The sequence below is a fragment of the Trichoplax adhaerens genome, genomic scaffold (assembly GCF_000150275.1).
Source record: "Trichoplax adhaerens TRIADscaffold_3 genomic scaffold, whole genome shotgun sequence".
Taxonomy (NCBI): domain Eukaryota; kingdom Metazoa; phylum Placozoa; class Uniplacotomia; order Trichoplacea; family Trichoplacidae; genus Trichoplax; species Trichoplax adhaerens.
The window spans coordinates 8,358,417-8,377,439 of NW_002060945.1; the positions used below are offsets into that span (position 1 = coordinate 8,358,417).

Here is a 19,023-nt window from a genome sequence, read left to right on the forward strand (position 1 = left end):
GAATCGCAATTCTAACTTACAATATAGTATATTTTAATAAAAACAAGCACTTTTTGTCAATTTAAGATAAAAAATGTATATAAGCAAAAAGCGACAAAAAAAATTACATTTTGAGGTAGATAATTTGGTAGTTTACCTCCATAAATTCAAACTCTACATCATGCACAGTATGAAAATTAATCCAGAAAAAGATTATGTTGATATTTAATTATAATTAGTTTCATTTGCTAACATAGAATACCGACTACATACAATTCCATTGTCAGTTATATGTTATTTATTAATCCCAATCATCGGAATTAGTATCAGAATCTTCCGAATCGGTTGCTAAAAAATAAATTAAATAGCAACGCGTTACATCTTACATTTGAAATGTTGTCATAAAAGTAATTTTACGACACTGAAGTTGACTATGCTAAGCCATTTTCTACCTGTTACTCGATCGTTTATCTTTGCTAATTCTATTTGCAGGGCTCCTAGGATACCGGTTTCTTTGACCGGAGGAAGGGGATCTTTCTGATCCATATCGACCTATTAACCATATCATCATTATCTTAATGATGCTAGCAGTAAACGATCATATAGTGTGTATTCATACAAAATGAAAGATAAACAGTTACGTACTTTCTTCAAAGTTATTCCACTGCGTATACTGTCCAGTAAGTTATTTGATATACGCGAAGACGATGGTCTTACGTCAGCTTTATCAGCTGGTTCGGTTTTTCTAAGATTGACTCCGGATTGGATTTGATCGAGGAACGAGCCCGGACCAGGTTTTACAGCTGGAGTGGCCGCAGGTAGTCTATTTTGTGTCGATGAAGGAGTAGAATCTACTAATGGACCAGGAGGAGGTGGCGGAGGCGGTGGAGGAATAGAAGCTGATGGAGGAATAGGAGCTGGTGGAGGAATAGGAGCTGATGGAGCAACTGATGGAGCAACTGGATGTATTGGAGGGGGTGAAAATGATGGAGCAGTTGCAGGTTGAACAGATACCGGAGGTGGCGGAGGAACTGTAAATGGTGACTTTAGAGGTTTTGCAACAGGTGACGGTCCAGATTGAGGAGAAGGAATGGATGGACGTTTAGGGTGAGATGGAGGAAGTGGAGGAGGCTCTTTAGTTGGTGCTGGGCGTGAAGGATAATGGCCTGGTGGAGTAGTCGTTGGGATTGGCGGTGGTGGTCGCGATACTGATATAGGACGTGGAGGTGGACGAGAAGGACGTGATGGAACAGGCTGAGGTGGTTTCTTTGATGGTGCACTAGGAGGTCCACTAGAAGGTACGCTAGGAGGTATACTAGGAGGTTGTGCTATAGAGGAAATAGGACATTCAAATACAACATTATCCACAGTATATGGACGATTAGGGTATTTTAAGCAAATTATTTTACCGCGTTGGCCTTGTATTTGTGATTTTAATTCTCGTGTTGCTTGTTCGAGACCACCATGTGCTTCAACAACAGTTTGTACAACCTTGAGTGTTGCTGCGTCATTGAGTTGTGCACCAGTTAGGCCAATGGTAGAAAATAAATCTTTCCATTCGTCTGTTACTTTGCTAATCTGTAAGATTGATAAGACAGTTTACTTCATTAGTGATTGTTTTACATTATATCATTATTCCATTCAAGAAGCAAATCATTTCATTTGGATACTACAACTTACAAAAGATCCTGTATCTTTGTCCCATCCAAGATGTTCTACGTGCCTATGTAAGCCCATACGTAGTGCAATATTATCATTTATGATAAATAATCGAATACAGTAAACTGTTACAAATTGAAATAATGTCTAGTACTGCAACAGTAGTATCGCAAAATAGGGTACTAACCTAAAATCTGTTGGTCCTGATATATCTAATTTTGAAATTCTTCTTGGGCCTTTATCTTTTTTCTTTGTAGGCTTTTCCTTTGCTGACTTGCTCGAGTTCTCGTTGGTGATGACGGCATTCTTACTTGATTTCTGACTATTCTGTTGTTGTTGCTGTCGTTTTTGCTGTTGTTGCTTGACTTTAGTATTGGTGATTAAATTAAATAATATGTTTTTACACATTTTAAAAACGCATGTTGCTTTTCAAATGATTCACAACACCTGGCTAACTAATTCAGTATACGGCAGTATAAAATTATTGACTCCATCATTATAGAATGTATTATCTGAATTCGTTTCCAGTAACTATCTCAATATATGGCATGTTTAGTTGTTATGGTAGACTCCTTCGACTATTCTTTCTATTGTACTATATACAATATTACTAATAAATTATGACGTTAACTTTGTGTATTATTTTCACTCACTTTCTTTTTTCTCTTTTCTAGATCTTAACTTTTCAGTTAAGATATTATAGAATTGTGTAGCTTCATTCACATCAGCAAAATTAAATCCTGCCACGCAATCCTACAAGATAGAATATTTCAGTGACAATCATATTCGATAACACAGATGAATAATAATTTATTAGAATGAATCTTGTTGGCATTTTGCTAGTAATCTCAAGCCAGATTGAGTTTTGTATAAACAAGCAAGAACAAATTTGCTAAGTCTTACATGAGCTTGAAATGTGTGAAAGTAATTCTTTGTTTTCTTGTATTCGAAATTATAGTAGAGTTCTTGCTCCCAGAGTAGAGCTTTATCCTTGAAGGTAATTTTCAACACGTTAATGAGTTATAGTGATTTATAAGAGCTATTTATCCACTCTACACATATTATAACATGATGGCAATAACGTAATAAGAACGTAAGCAAATGAAATAGCCCTGTGTATAGTGTTGATACAGGCAGAAAACTGAGTAAAGGATGTATTAAAAATAATTGCCAATCATTAGCTATCATTATCTTTAGGGAAATGAACTTGATAGGTAATCCTGTTGCTGTCTAATTTCTATTTTTGCAATTTCATCCCCCCCCCCCACCCCTCTCCGCAATTTTCGATGGTAATTACTCTATCATCATGGTATAGAAATAGACAATATTGTGATAAGACACGATGGCTATTTTAAAGTGGTACGCTTACTTTAACGTTGAAGACACGCAGAAAATAAGATCGCAATGCACTATCCTTTACAAAGCAAAGCACGCCAGTGCATTTTTTAATCCATGCGTGTGAATTTGAGTGAGCCAGTTGAACTTGAACGACGGTAGTGGCTAATGTCTAGAATAATAAATAAAAAAAAATAATGTTATTATCGAATACTTGATTCTTCTGGTCGCTGCCCTGCATTGACATTAAATTGAGCTATTTCCTTTGGATCATGTTTGATTTTCAAGCAAGAAAGCAATACAAGTATACAGTCTAATGTGATGTCCATTGTACTACCATATCAAACTATCCATCTGACTATTCAATGTTGGATGCGATTGAAAAAGTAAAGAAATAGCATCCATGGCAGCAATCAAGACCATTGAGTCCCCCTGATAGGAGGATGGATTAGCATCGCTAGCTATAGTAAATCATGCTCATGCATCAACTGTCGATTGGAGTTTATCCATGGTAAGAAAAACAGACGATCGTAGTGTTGTAAGATGACATCCAGACTTGTAATTCCTTTACTAATGTTGTAATGCATAAAGAAATTGGAAATGAGAACGATTTTGAACTACTATGGTTGATCTACTGATGATGAAAATTGGTTAAAGAGGCTAGTAGTCTACGCCTCCATTTTCTACTGTTGTGGTAGAGTACTGTCTATGGTAGAAAGGAAATGTCGCACACACACGTACCAACAATACAGACTATAGACTGGCGGCTACAAGTTCGAAAGGACAACATGAACACTGTCTATCCGTTGTACTGGAACTATTTAACCTTAAAATGAACAACTCTATCCATGGACACATCAATCTAATCGACAAGCCAATTGTATGGGATCGCTAACTTGACATTTTGAACTATTTTGACTATCATCATTACAACTTTGATGGGATCTTTTCCACCCTTTGCCCCAGTTGCATTCTACAGCGACAACTAGTAGGTCTGTGTTTGCGTTGAATCAATCGATGCCATCATCTATGCTGATCATTACCGAGCATTTCTTGGCAGCCAATAAGTTAAATATAATCTTATTCTCTTCTGGTGATAGAATCTTAGATGAGGCATTCCTATTTGCTGGATTAGAGGATTGAGTAGTCATCTCAGCATGTTTTTCTTCAGGCAAATCTTCAATCGCTTCCAATAAACATCATCGAAATGAGATCAATCGCCAATCTCGTTGATTCGCTGCCCTACTCAAGTACAGTATGCGCGTGTCTACAGGAGTCCGATCGTACCGTGGTGTCAACCTACTACTGCTGACGTTAGCTTTGACCTGATTGACAGTAGTCTACTGTATGGTACTGGGCGTACGTCGATCGTAGGTGTACTGGTACACTAGTACAGTACCAGTACTTGGTATTATAGTAATACCCATAAAGTGGCTTTGTATGCACTTGCATGGATGCCTTCGTGGTGTCGACCAAACCGACCATTCTAATTTTCGCTTCTTTTTACAGACGCTCCTGTAAGAGTCTACTGTACCAAACAGGTCGATATCCACTATGTATTTGACTAGTCCTTACTCATGCCCGATCACTTGCCTACGGACGTCTGTCCGAGCATCGTGCCGTAAGGTGGACCCGCCCATACTCTAGCCACTACAGTCTACAGTACTGCACTATACAGTGTACAGTGCACAGTACTGCCTACGGGTGCATGAATGCACTTGAAAATCACGTGACCTTTCGATGGCAGAACCTATTACGTCATCGCTTCCTGCTTCGATGAAACTTTCCATCTTCGCTTTCCAGTCCTTGCTGGCCATTTCGCTGTCATCCAGGACTCGGAATCCAGTTCTTGATGTGCTTTACTGCTTTACTTCAGTAAACACACCCGATGGCACTGGAGTCAGTTTGCAGGGCAAACTTTTGCATCATTTGGTTTGAAAGGGTTCTTCATTTGTTTCAAAGTATGGACTGCCCATGCAGTTCTAATCCAAGGGTTGACTGATACACTTGCATCATTTTCTACAAACACACGGCGAGCAGCGATGGGTTGGATACTTTTATTTGCTGTATTGAAAACACAAAAGCATCATTTTACAGGGAAATAGCAATGCTAGAAGGCTAGTGGAGTTCAATTCGATCAAGAAAAAGGCAAATAGGATAGGGTCTCTTCGTCGACTGCTTTGACTGATCCATGCGCATGGTGCATGTTTGTAGCATTTTATTCATCATGAATTCATAGTACAGTCCAATTAAGTGGAGACAAATGAATACATTGGTCAATGAACGTCATGAAAAGCTCTATACTGCATGCTATTCATGGATACTAGTCAGGATACAATTAATTGTACTATTTCCCTAGAAATTAATCTACAATCAAAATGTAACGAACGCTATAGGCAGATGCAGCTCTACCGAAGAGCATTGCTGATCATGGCATTCTGTCGATTTATAGTATGGTATAACGTCTACAAGATGTCCATTCGGCATACAGCTACGAGTTAGACATTGGTACTAATAATAATTATTATAATTGTATACTGTATAACATATACAGTATATATTGACAGTAGTAGAGTCAAAGTTGTGCCCAAGCATAACAAATACAAAGCGACTGCATACTTTTACTCATTAGTCATCACCACAAATTGTTTTTCATAATTTCATACGGCCTAACCTAGCCCCAAAATTACTCTTTCATTTAACGCATGGACTCATTCCAAATTCCAAAGTGCAGTACTGTACAGTACAGTAAGTGTTAAGATGCGTTGCAGCCAATGTTGCTCATCGATAGTTATGATACATTGCGCTCGCATATTACTGCCTATTTTCGACCCAACCGACTATCATAATACGTAGCTATCCACATTATCCATCGAATTTTCGATGCAGTCCATCGGTGGTAGCTGAGCAAGGGTGAGAACCGAAAATCATGCCCAGTTTAGAAGTGCTGCTAAAAGATATCTTTACTGCACTCTAAAGTTAGTATTCAAGCAATCTTAGCTGGATCTCAGTGATAATTATAATTAGATTACCACCAAGTTGGAAAGGAGTTGTAAGAGTTCTTGAAAAGCACTGTGCAAAATTAGTGGCACCTTGTTCACTTTCTTTCTTAACAGCCATCAGGGGCATAATTTATAAGCTCGGAAACTTAAGTGAGCAGTAATAAATACACTTTGCAAGTAATATAGGCCTGTGGTAGAGTGCTTCCCAAATAAAAAATTGATATTTCAGGAGACACGATTCATAACCTGGCAAGCTTAGTGTGCAGCAGCTGCACTCAGTATTGGTCTGTGATAAAGTAACTCCAAACAAGAAATTTAAATTTTAAGAGACGTGATTCATAGGCTCGAAAACTTGGTGTGCAGAGGGTGCACTTAGTGTAGACCTGTAATAAAGTGCCTCCGAAGCAAGAAATTCAACTTTCAAGAGATACGATTCATAAGCTCGGAAATCTAGTGTATAGTAGGTGTACTTTGTATAGACCTGCTATAAAGTACCTCTAAAACAAGAAATTCAAATTTCAAGAGACACGATTCATAAGCTCGGAAATCTAGTGTACAGTAGGTGTACTTAGTATACTGTAGACCTGCAATAAAGTACCTCTAAAACTAGAAATTCAAATTTCAAGAGACACGATTCATAAGCTCGGAAATTTAGTGTGCAGTAGGCGTACTTTGTATAGACCTGCAGTAAAGTACTTCTAAAACAAGAAATACAAATTTCTAGAGACACGATTCATAAGCTCGGAAACTTGATGAGCAGTAGGTGCAGATAGTATAGACCTATAATAAAAGTACCTCTAAAACAAGAAATTAAAATCCCGTGAGACGCGGTTCATAAGCTCGAAAACTTGGTGTGCAGTAGGCGCACCTAGTGTAGACCTGTCAAGAAAGTGTCTCTAAAACAAAAAGTCAGAATTTTAACAGATATGATTCATAAGCTTGAAAAACTTGGTTTGCAATAGGCGCAATTAATATAGAATTGTGATAAACTATCTCTAAAACAAAATGATAAGGCCACTAATTTCTCGTCAAACCTCACTTTATTATATACTGTAAAGCAGTCTATTACTGTATATAATTGCAATTATGAAGGACTATCTACAGGGTATCTACATCGAAACGAGTCATGTATTGCGTTAAGATCCCTAGGAAATGACAGTTGCCTTTGCATACTGCCTTTAACACCGATGATATTTTTAAGTGTAGATAGACTTTTAAGCAACATCATGGACTACAAGAAATGATAGCTAGTCTAATTTCAACAGTAGTTGTCCATGGTAACATGCATACTGCGCCTACTACTGGCTACCGTACAGTTGCATTAGATCATAATATTAGCTTCTTCCTTTCTGTGCCTATTATAATGATCCATTTGCAATGGTAAACACCCTCCCATCGTTAGCCTAGGCTACCATGATTTAAAATTTTTAATTGTTCTCATTAATTTGACATCTATTCTCTTGATGCAAATGACTTTAACAGGACTATAGTGGCGATACTGGGGCGTTGCATTCGACAATTTTGCACGATTCTATATTTGAGAGGAGATTGCTTCCATTCTCTGTGCAAGCATCAATCTAATCCAAAAGCATACGTTAAGGTTAAGGTAATCCAGTCAAGTTGAAAGAATCATGTTATGGTATCCATTCCACCCATGTTAGATGGACTCTTATTGAAACAGTTGCCATTCTTTCTCATCCGTCAAACGTCTAGAATAGAATCGTGATGTAAGTCGTTACTGTTGATTGTATTGATTTTCGTTTATTTTGATGTAAAAGTTTGTAAGAAGAAATGTCCATGACGGATATTATTGGATGATGTTTTCAATATTGATACGACATGATTGATGATGATTGTAGAAAAGGAATAGCCTTCAACTCAGTACTTTCTCATAGATCGTATACTGTAAAGCATATCAAGCGATAGATTGGCACCTTTTCTTGACCATCTCCTTTCTGTCTAATGTCGCTCTCTTTAGTCAGCGTTAATGGAAGGCAGGATTAGTAGTACACTTTTGATCACAAATCAATCGACCGGGACTAGTGAATAAAATCATATAAATCTACAAGTCATTTTTCGACGCTATTATAGGAGTACAGTAGACACCCTATTGAATTTTGTACAATTATTATTTTTTAGTTAGCAGAAGTAGTCTAGTGTTGATTAGAGTAGTCGATGGTGTTGATCACTCGGCTCCAAGTCACGTAGAGCATAGTCCATTCCTAGCATTTCCAATAGAGGGAAAAAAGGATTCATTGGACTTTTCATTTCCTTTCGTTGATTAAACTTGTCAGTCTGAAGAAACGATCTAATATTACCTTGCCAATCCGACAGTATTGATAACAGGTAAACTGAAAATTGGACTGTCAGTCTAGAGCCATTAATCCAGTTTTTATTCATAACAGAAAGGTGACGATAATACATTAACGCTAGTTTAGTACATTCGGCATCTACCGTATTCAAGAATTTTTCAATTTGTCATTCCATCGGCACTCTTTTTAATGTCGATATGATCATGTAGTCCGCATTTATACGACCATTTCAACTCCAGCAACACAATCAAATTGGGCATTTTCAAGCAGTTCTGTTACAGTTTATATTACCCAGGCTGAATTTGTATAATTATTTATTCTTATTTTCTATTCATGTAGCAATTTATTTGTTATCGGCCCATGAACACAATATGTTATTTACGTTGTACAACAGTGAACTAGAAGTAAATCTACGTTTATCACTTCATCTACTTCTGTATGCTGCTATCGTTAACAGTGAACGGTTAAGCAATGGCAAGAATGATTGGACGCTTACATTATTTCGAGATGGACAGTCATAGATTGTAATATTGGTAGAATTGTAATTGAATATCCTTGACTACTTTAGATAACGGATTCCGTTGAAGGAAACAACAACATTTGGCCAAAACGACCATGGATTCTCATTCGTAAGTCACTTATTTCGCTACAAAACTATAATAACAGTGATGAGTCATTTTATTAGCATAGAAAATAACAACCAAGACCAAATTCGATCCTGGTTTGTCCGTTCTGACAATGAAATAGGATGAGGATAGTGATTATCATCATCAGTCTTTACGAAAAGCGCTAAAACATGTTTGTGCATTTCTTGATTCGTCCCTTGTGACATATGTATAGAAATTATGATCTCTCGTATTACTGCCATCGTGGAAATCATCTTCATTATTAGTCTTAACCAAGAGCACTGGGACTGTTAATCCATGTCTCATTAGTCTGTTACGATATATGAATAATGTTCGATCGTTGTCGTCGTCGCAATCATCTTTATTAGTCTTAACTAAGAGCATGATGAGTCCATCCAATGATCTATCGTTGTCAACATCGTCATCTTTAAAGGTTAAATCAACCAAGAGCACTAGAACATGTTGATAGTTTTCTATTAGTCCGTTGTGATATAGGTATCATGATCTATCGCTGCCATCGTAGTAATCATCTTCATTAGACCAAGTTAATCGATTTATTATTAGGCAGCTACAACATCGTATCATGATCGATCGTTGTCATCATCGCAATCCTCTTCCTTAGAACAGCTTGATAGGTTTTTTAATTAGTCAGTTACGACATGTGTATAATGATCGATCATTGTCATCATTAGTCAAAAGTCTTAGCCAAGAGTACTGGATATTAATTTAGTCTTTACCAACAACGCTAGAACATGTTAATGAGTTTTTTTGTTAGTCAGTAGCGACAGAGAGTAATGAATCGATCATGGTCATCATCATTCGTCTTAGCCAAGGACCCTGCAACAAGTTCATAAGTTTCTTATTAGTCAGAAGTGACTTAGAATGGTCTATCGTTGTCATCATGGGTTATTGAATTGAGTCTAATTTCAATTATATTCGTATGATAATTTTACGCCGACTGCTTTTACAATATTCAGAACGATGATTAATAGCTATAGTTGGTAGAAAAATGTACATCCACTGCTCATGGCAGGCTACTTCGATTAATGAAGAAGGCATTTCTAGAATAATTTCAGCTACTGTCGGCTCCCCTTCAAAAAATAACAATTAGTAAGGGAATTGATAAACTATTCAATGATGATTAATTATTCGATCGCCTTAATCATCATAATTAGTTTTAAGGATAAATGCTGAAAAACAGTTCGTTTGCTACTTATTAGATAGCCGAAATCAGCGATTATTGATTTAGAATCCACAGTAGAGCAATTTGATAGCTGCTAGTTTGCCATCTTGACGTAAAAGACAATATCATTACTAATTGCTAATAGATAGTCAATATTAGAAAAACAAGCTGATCCGTAGTTCGATTCAGTAAAACTTTTCAAGGATTACAGTTGCTGTTTACCAAGAAAGAAAGAACCAGCAAAGGACTTGAAAAACGACCAGAAAAATGATCCAAAAGCTATTCAATCGTTTTAATCATAACAATTAATCTAGCGATTATTCTAATTTCTCTACTATGAAAGAAACAATCAGTAAAAAAATTTGAAAAACTTGAGCAAAATAAATGATTGATCAGATATTGAATCGTTCTCATCATCATCATTAGTCTTAACGAAGAACACTGAAACATGGAACTTGTTTAGTTGTAATTAGCAATTATTTTACTGTAGTACGAGTAACATAATTTTGTGCCTACTCACTTGCCCTATTATTACAATACTATTAAGAATAATTGCTAATAAACAGTAAACCGCTAGAAAAACACACATTAATTACTCATCACCAACTAGTTTGATCCGACAAACAATTCAAAGACACATTTTAGTTGTTCTTTACCAAGAAAGAAACAATCAGTAAACTAAGTTGGAAAAAAAAGATCGTTCCTATTCGATCGTTCTAATCTTAGCCTTAACCAAGAATGCTGAAACTTCAAATTTATTCCATTGTGATCAGCGATTATTTTTCAATTCAATAATTTGAGCAATTTTATGCCTACTCATCTCTCTGAAGTCAGCGTAATTATTCATAATTCATTGCTAATCGACAGTTAAACTGGTAGAAAAATACCCATCAAGAATTTACAACAAACTACAGTAGTTTGATTCAGTAAATATTTCAAGAATGATTTCAGTTGCTATCTGCTAAGAAAGAAAGAATCAGAGAAAATGACTCGAAAAAACTTTACCCAAATCAAGGATCCATCAGTTATTCTAAATCTTAGAGAAGAACGCTGCAACTTTCTTTCTTATTCCATAGTTTATGATCAGTGATTGTCTACCGTACTTTTCACAGCATAACAACTTTATGGCTAGTCCTTTCGGCGTACCTTCATTTACCTTGATAAACGCATCGGTCCTTCATCAGTAAACGGATAGATACAATAAACATTTCAACGATAATTTGCTATCTGTAAAAAGAAACAGTTAGTTAAAAAAGGGCTAGTGAACTTTGGCTAAAATACGTAGAAGAAAGTCAATACTAGAATTGATCAACATACAGTGTCATTATGATTCCGGATTCTGGCTAATCGATGGCAGACTGATAGAAAAAACTGACCATCCGTAACTGGGATAGAGCCAGTCAATATTTCAGGGATGATTTGCTATTTACAAAAAGAAACAACCAGTTAAAAGGGCTTGTAAAGCCTTGTTAAAATAAAATCAATACCATAATTGATCAGTATACAGTGTCATAATGACTAAAAAAGGGCTTGCAAAACGATATTATTAAAATAAAATCAATACTATAATTGATCAGTATACAGTGGCATGATGACTCAAAAAAGGCTTGCAAAACGCTATTATGAAAATAAAATCAATCCTATAATTGATCAGCATATAGTATCATTATTATTACTAGGATTAGTTGCGAATCGAAAGTAGATTGGTAGAAAAAACACATCAGTTGGTCATCAGCAACTGGATTGATACAGTAAATCAATCGATCAGTATATGCGTCTTTCCAAGTATTCTTATTTCATGACAGAATTGACGTTTCCTCAACCTAATGTCCTACCATAGTCCGTTGCTATATACAGTAGTAAGCTACCCTCGCTTGAAATGATGACAAATTGATCCAACGGTCTTTCAAATTCGTCGATACACTATGTAGAAATTGAGCTGCTAACTCGTTGAATTGGGTAGCAATAATTATTTTACAATGCCAATTCATAATGATAATTATTAGAAAATTGAAGGAATCCAAGAAAGGGCGAATAGACACGCCATTAGTCTACCACAACCCCAAGACTGCAGCGTTAAAGACAGATCCAGGTGAAAGGCTACTCTACACGTTCTATGGTATGGTGTACAGGAAAAGTAGAGGGAAGAAGGGATGGGATCAAATTGGAGATACTTTCCTACCGATATCTCTAATCCAGATGAAATCTTCCTTTGAAAATCCGTTTAAAATTGTTGTCAGCGATCAAAATATTCGCGTAAGTAACATTAACGCTACTTCCATTTGATCCTTGGATCAAGTCTACAGTTCTACTTGTACCCGATTTCACAATGGCTGTGGACCAATCTCCTTGCTTAGTTTTTCTTAAGTAGAATTCTCAATCCAATTTATAAATGATTCAATTCCATCATGCCACTCTTAAAAGAAACGATTGAATCATTCGCTAAATAGCTTGAGAATGATTGATACAGTCCTATCGACTTCATTCTTGCACTATTTTCATACTGTAAAAGAACACAAAAACGGATAAATCATTTTAAGCTAACAAAGATACAACAATTTATTTTGAAACCTAGCTGGTAGATTACCTTGTCTCGACAGAGACCAAAACCAACATCGATAGCGGATTTGTACAATGGTTTTCCTATCAAAATACTTTTGGTGCTCGATTCTCCCACGAAAAATTAGCCACTGAGGTATGTTTTAAAAGGAACTGGATAATCCTACAAGTACAAGTAGGCATCAATGTGATTACTCCAATAATATACGGCAATTTCCTACTCATACAACATACGTAAGCCATTTGCAATTTCTGTCCACTTATCCATTCTTGCTTGACTAGATGTTCCTATCAGGAGTAATAGTGGTTAAATCCACAGACTACTAGAAAAATAGACGGTATTTTCCCGGTAGTCGATGGTAAATCTATTACCAATATTAGACACATGGCATCGTTGTTCCTATCTTGAGTAGTTCAATTCACAGATGTCTCGAAAAATATAAGTTATTTTCCTAGTAGTTCATGATAAATTCTATTCAAGATACCAATATCGGACATGCGGGTACAATATAGTCTTTCTTTATCATGAGTAATAATCGTAGTTAAAATCTACGGACTACCGATGAAATGTACCTTACTTATTTTGCCAGTAGTCCATGATAAATCCAATACTAGCATCCATGTATGGCATTTTTATTTTCTTGTCAACTTGTCCATTCTTTGCTTCGCCACTAGTGGTTCCTATCATGAGTAATTAACAGTAGTTAAAATGGACGGATTGGCAAAGAAATGTACCGTATTTATTTTGCAAATAGTCCATGGTAAACCCAATACTCTACCGACATACAACATAGGCCATTTGTAATTTCTACCAACTTAGCCATTCTGGCTTCGTCGCTAGTTGTTCCTATCATGAGTAAGGTAGTTGATGCTTGTCACTGACAACTTTAAAGTAGATACATGGCAATGCTCCATTAACCATAGGTAAATCCTACAACTATGATCTTTATTGCCCACTATGCATCCTCTTGCCTAGTGTATTTGAGCATCGTTAAATGATGGTGGTGGTGTCATGGTAGTATCCTAGAAATTCAATCCATTACTTCAAATTAATCGGAATAAAAAACCCAGATCGAGAAACACGGAAGCCATAAATTTTTACAGTACAGTATAATGGGTATCACCGATAAAAAATGCTTATCGAAAGCTAGAGAAATAGTTTAGATTACTGATAGATAAAATCCAATTGCTACGATATTGTATTCATTAGCTTGATAGATGTAGTAAGATTGGATCATGAATTTCTAGCCATATTGGATATTGCTTCGTGTTGTACTGGCAATAAATCAACCAAATTGAATTTTATCAGCCCAAGAACTATGCTTCGCTTCTCCTGCAAAATCTCGACGGAATGATGGTTAAAGCCAAAACAAATTTCAAACTGATGATAAAACATTTTTGTCCTGATTTCAATGAATAATTTCATTTCCCTTACCCTTGGACGTAAATAATGTAAATTACATTCTGGCTGATAATTAATAAAATGATTGTTTTACTGTACTTAACTGCTAGAAATGTTTCTCCTTTTTCGTCACCAAAGTGTGATTTAGTCATTGACTTTTTACTACTGTCATGACGTGAATTAAGTTGAAAGTCTTTAAATTAATCAAGTTTTTCTCCTTGTTCTAGCTCCATTTTGCTATTGAACGAATGATTTCCACCATGGCACAAACAGCCAACTTAATCAGTAAAAATAAAGACTACTATGAAGTAAGTAGATTGTCGAGACTAATGGTAGAATTTCATTCTAGACGAAAGGCTGAAATAAATTTCCAACTGGACGATAATCTATTCTTTTAGCTCTTACTTAATTTACTTTATGCTTACCTGTCGCACCGCGATATGCCCATATGTTGACGTATAGCCATCACAATTTCAACTTTAGACTAAAATAGTTCCGTTGCAAGCGGCTCGAAAAGGACGAGGTGGTAAACTAGCAAACGAAGTTGTTATCGAAGTCTACATTAACCATGCTAGTATAGCAACAAAGTTTTCAATGTCACCCAGGTACAGGCTTGTCTTCACATAGAGAGCTAACATTTTTCGCTATTTACTTCTACTTAATTATAAGAAAGATCTTAGACAAGATCATTAGTAATGCTATCTCATGATAACGACTGTCCGATTTTTTATTTTCAAATATATTTAACAATGATTCAAAAGTAGAATAAATAAAAACGATATAAATCTATTCCTTGACTGGTGCATCTCTAAAGGATTTAGTAGACTAATAGAAAAAAAATATATCGATTTCTTGAACAGTGCCTCTCTAAAGGACTTATTAGAAAAAATAGCTCAACATGTGGAAGCAAATCCAATCCAGTGTTTATTGGAATTATCACCCAAACCAGATGGTACTAAACCTGAATATAATCCTCAGAAACCTGTTGGAGCTTTAAATCCAAAAGTAGTGCATTTCCAAGTCAAAGTGGACCCATCCAATACTGGTATGACCATTCCTCTATGCTATAACTACCAAAATGTAGTACTATTGCTTAGTTTCCATTAAGTTTCTATTCCACTCTTTATATCAAAATTCACTTCTAGCCAACGTAGAAACTGCTAATGAAAATATTACCGAAAATGAGATCGCAATGACTGAAGAGACTGAAGATTTACAAGTCAGAAGTGAAGAAAAACAACTCATCACATCCAACGATATCACTCTTACAATGGATAATAACGAGCATTTACCTCAGGAAAGGAAAGAAAACATCAACGAAACTGTCATTGAAAATGGAGTAGTAGAATCGAAAGAATCAGAAAGCAACGATGAGAGATCTAGTCTTCATAATTCTGATACCAATATCAACGATAGTACCATCATGGATACTGAAAATGAGGATCAAAAACCTATACTTGAAAAGGAAAAGCCTATGGATAGCTCTATCCAAGATAATAATATGAACCAAACTGCAATGAGTAATGCTGAAACTGAAATAATTGATGCCAACGTATCTGTTGATGCAGGAACAGTGGTAAAAGAAATTATTGACGATACAATTGCTCATGTTGTTAAAGAACCTCCACTCACTCATAATGACGAATCGAGTAATATTAATGACGATACTATACAAAATGAAAGCTGTTTAGAAGATGTAGAAAATCATACATCTATCGCTAAAGAGTCTATCGAAAATGATCGTAACCAAATGAGTCATGATTTAGAGACCTTGCCTGCAGATTCTATGACGGACGCGAACAATTTACCGACTGTCAACGATCAAAAGATTGCAACTGAAAGTCAGCAATCATCGGAAATGATAGAAGCAGAAGCTGCAGATGATATTATAAAAGAATCTAATTCTGCAAATGAAAATAATGATGAATTACACATTGCTAATATTGACCAGCTTACTAAAAATCAGAATGATAACCATCAACTTCCTCAATCTACAATTTTGGAAAGTAAAATATCAGAATTGGATACAAAGGAGAATCATGCTACTTTAAATGATACTACAGAAAATATTCAATCTATAAATGATGAAACAACCACCATAACAGCCAATTCAGTAATCAATAAGGAAGGCGAAAGACTAGAAGATAATGTAGACAGCAGTTCAATGCCTGTACAGGTCTGTTATAGATATAGTATACGCATATTATGAGTAAGATAAATTTTTGTGGAAATATGACCAATAATCTGTTTCCCCTGATATACTATAGAATACGACAGCACCGCCATTACATGAACAATCAAGCCAAAATTCAAATATACAATTAACGCAAAATATAGAAGTAAGTAATGCTTGGAAATGATAAAACTAACATCATACGGTAATATTGACTAGTGGATCTAGAAAATTGGCGTGTGATAGTAATTTAAATTATCTTTCTACTTTTAAAATTTTTATAACTGTGTAAAGAGTAATGGAGGGCCTGTACTGAATAATGGATCAGCTATTCAATCTTCAACTAAAGTAGCGGACAAAATTGATGCTTCTAATCTTCCACCATTGGCATTAGATCATAAACAGGTTATGGGACATTCTTTCACGCGCCAAATGTCATCTCCTGCTGAACTTGCTCCTACAACTACACGTCGAAAGGCGCCAGCACCACCACCACCTTCTTCATCAGCTAGAAGAGATACTAAAGAAAGAATTAAAAAAATTGTTGCACCTCCACCACCATCAATCATAAAGTCAGCTGGATTTACTGGTCATGATGTCTCATCATCCATTTCCGAAAAAGAAGAAGCAGAAAAATTTCAAAACGGAAATATCGGTCAGCAACCTGCCAATGTACCTTCAGAAATTAATAGACCTCGATCTAGCACAGCCCCAACGCCTGATGACAGTAACAGAACGAGAAGTACTACAGCAATACAAAAAACTAAAAAGCAGGCGCCGCCGCCACCACCGCTTCGGTCTTCGAAAGCAAATCCTTCTCGTATTGATAAGGTAATGGGCAAAGTTCTGAACTTAAAGTACTGCTTAATGTAGAAATGGTATCTTTACGATATTTTGTTCAATAATTAGTAATGTCCAATCCTAATTGAAAGATTCGTTGTTACCAATTTAAATATTTAGGTTGTACCTGGTCAAAACCCCAATGTATCCAGAAATGGCACAAACACTGGTAAAATTGCAGGTATGCTGTGTCTTTGATATGACACTATTTCCACATGTGTATTGAAAATCTATAAATTCTACTGCTGATTGTTTCAATGTCAATTAAATTCTGCTTTAAATTACCAAAGTTAAAATTCTATTTCATACTTGACGATATCTATCATTGAAAGCCGTAATCTTGCTATCCTCTCAAGTATATTTCCGTGTATGAATTTACAGATACTCAAGGGAAAAAAGCTGAAAATCTAGTGTTTAATGTCCCCCCACCACCACCAGGCAAACCTCCAGCGAAATCTCAAAAGCCTGCTTTGTTAAACTCAGATGTCGATCTAAATCAGTTGCATTTTAATGGAAAATCAATGATGGATCTTTTGCAAAATGATTCTAAATTTAAAGGTAACATCTTATTTATCTCATTTTTAAACGGATACTGGACGTAATTATTTAAATTGAAGAAATCATCTATTTTAAAGCGATGTTTTAAATCAGGAGATCAAAATAATTACTTGAACTGGATCTTAACATCATTTGTTATTGAAAATTTTCTCACAGATTGGTTGCCAAAATCAGCGGCAAACTGACGTAAACTATCTAAATACAGCTATAGTTACAGAAGACAAGCCGATGAGCAAAGTTAATAATTCTTTCAAATCTTGATAGTACCGTATATACTTTTATCACTCAAACAGCATTTAATTTTATATATTTTGCGTATATGGTTATATACTAGTGGGTAGCCTAATTTGGTGAAATATTTTACAATGCAGAAAAATTTTTAATAACTTAAATATTTTATGGATGGAAATTAAGTCAATACTTGAAGTTATATCAAATTTACCTGTTTACTGATATCATCTAAGGTAATCTAATCGGCTAACTACGCTTTTCTTTTGGAAGGGTTCGTTACCCTACGAATTATTGAAGGTATTAGCGTTTCTGCATTCACATTAATTCTTTAATTAAGAGGTCTATATGTTAATACAATGATATGATCTGCAACTGGTGACAGACTATAAGATAGCTTTAAGAGATTCTTAAGTAAAGCGAAGGCTACACATTGTGAATGTATTGCTATTGAACTGTTAATAAAATTCTTTTTTTAATTTTGGAACGTGTTTACTTTTTTTAAAGGCAACGGCTTAAATATTATCGTATCGAAGGGTTCGGTCATAACCATATTCTTATTCGATATTTGAAAGCATTACATCAGTACCAAATTTCTTAAGTTTACCTCATAAATGTGCACTATTGTATAGCTTCTTGGTATTGACACATACGGTAGTAGCATAAATTGTATAGTAGTTTGGGAAAACAAAGTTATCCGTTGAGCCGTTCAAAAACTATAAATCTTGCAAATTTTGCTTGGTTTCAAAGACATTCAATTGCAACAACAACGCAATAACCTCATAAAATACCGCAAAATATCATTAATGGATGCCATTTTATGATTATTGAGTAGCACGGGACTTGTCATTACAATATTGTTATTAAGCCGCATACATTAATGGATTTACATCCATATATATTGGAAAATTATTGAAAAATTTGACATACAAAGCAATCGGTAGGCCTTACAACTTTTTTGTCATCTAGAATGCTTAAGCATTACAGTCAGGGCGCTTTAAGTTCGCATCTTATTCATGTATGAACTTTCGATGACATCACTTTATAAATGAACGAACAGCTATATCAATGATAATATGCTTGTAAATTGCGTATATGTTGGATAGGTTTATAGTGCTGGATTTAAATATTTTACTACTTGACCGGAAATAATTAATACACCTACAA

At 35.5% G+C, this 19,023-nt stretch overlaps 1 protein-coding gene across 1 annotated transcript; it reads right to left on the reverse strand.

Annotated features, from left to right (window-relative positions):
* Positions 1 to 280: 280 nt before the first annotated feature.
* On the reverse strand, positions 281 to 4,790 carry TRIADDRAFT_54962 (uncharacterized protein; the record flags this gene model as incomplete). The annotated part of the gene is made up of 10 exons (XM_002111187.1): positions 281 to 327; positions 432 to 531; positions 625 to 1,557; positions 1,660 to 1,702; positions 1,826 to 2,003; positions 2,292 to 2,391; positions 2,542 to 2,628; positions 3,008 to 3,145; positions 4,017 to 4,159; positions 4,724 to 4,790. 10 exons carry the CDS (start codon positions 4,788 to 4,790, stop codon positions 281 to 283), a joined length of 1,836 nt encoding a protein of 611 aa, XP_002111223.1.
* Between the last annotated feature and the right edge of the window lie 14,233 nt (positions 4,791 to 19,023).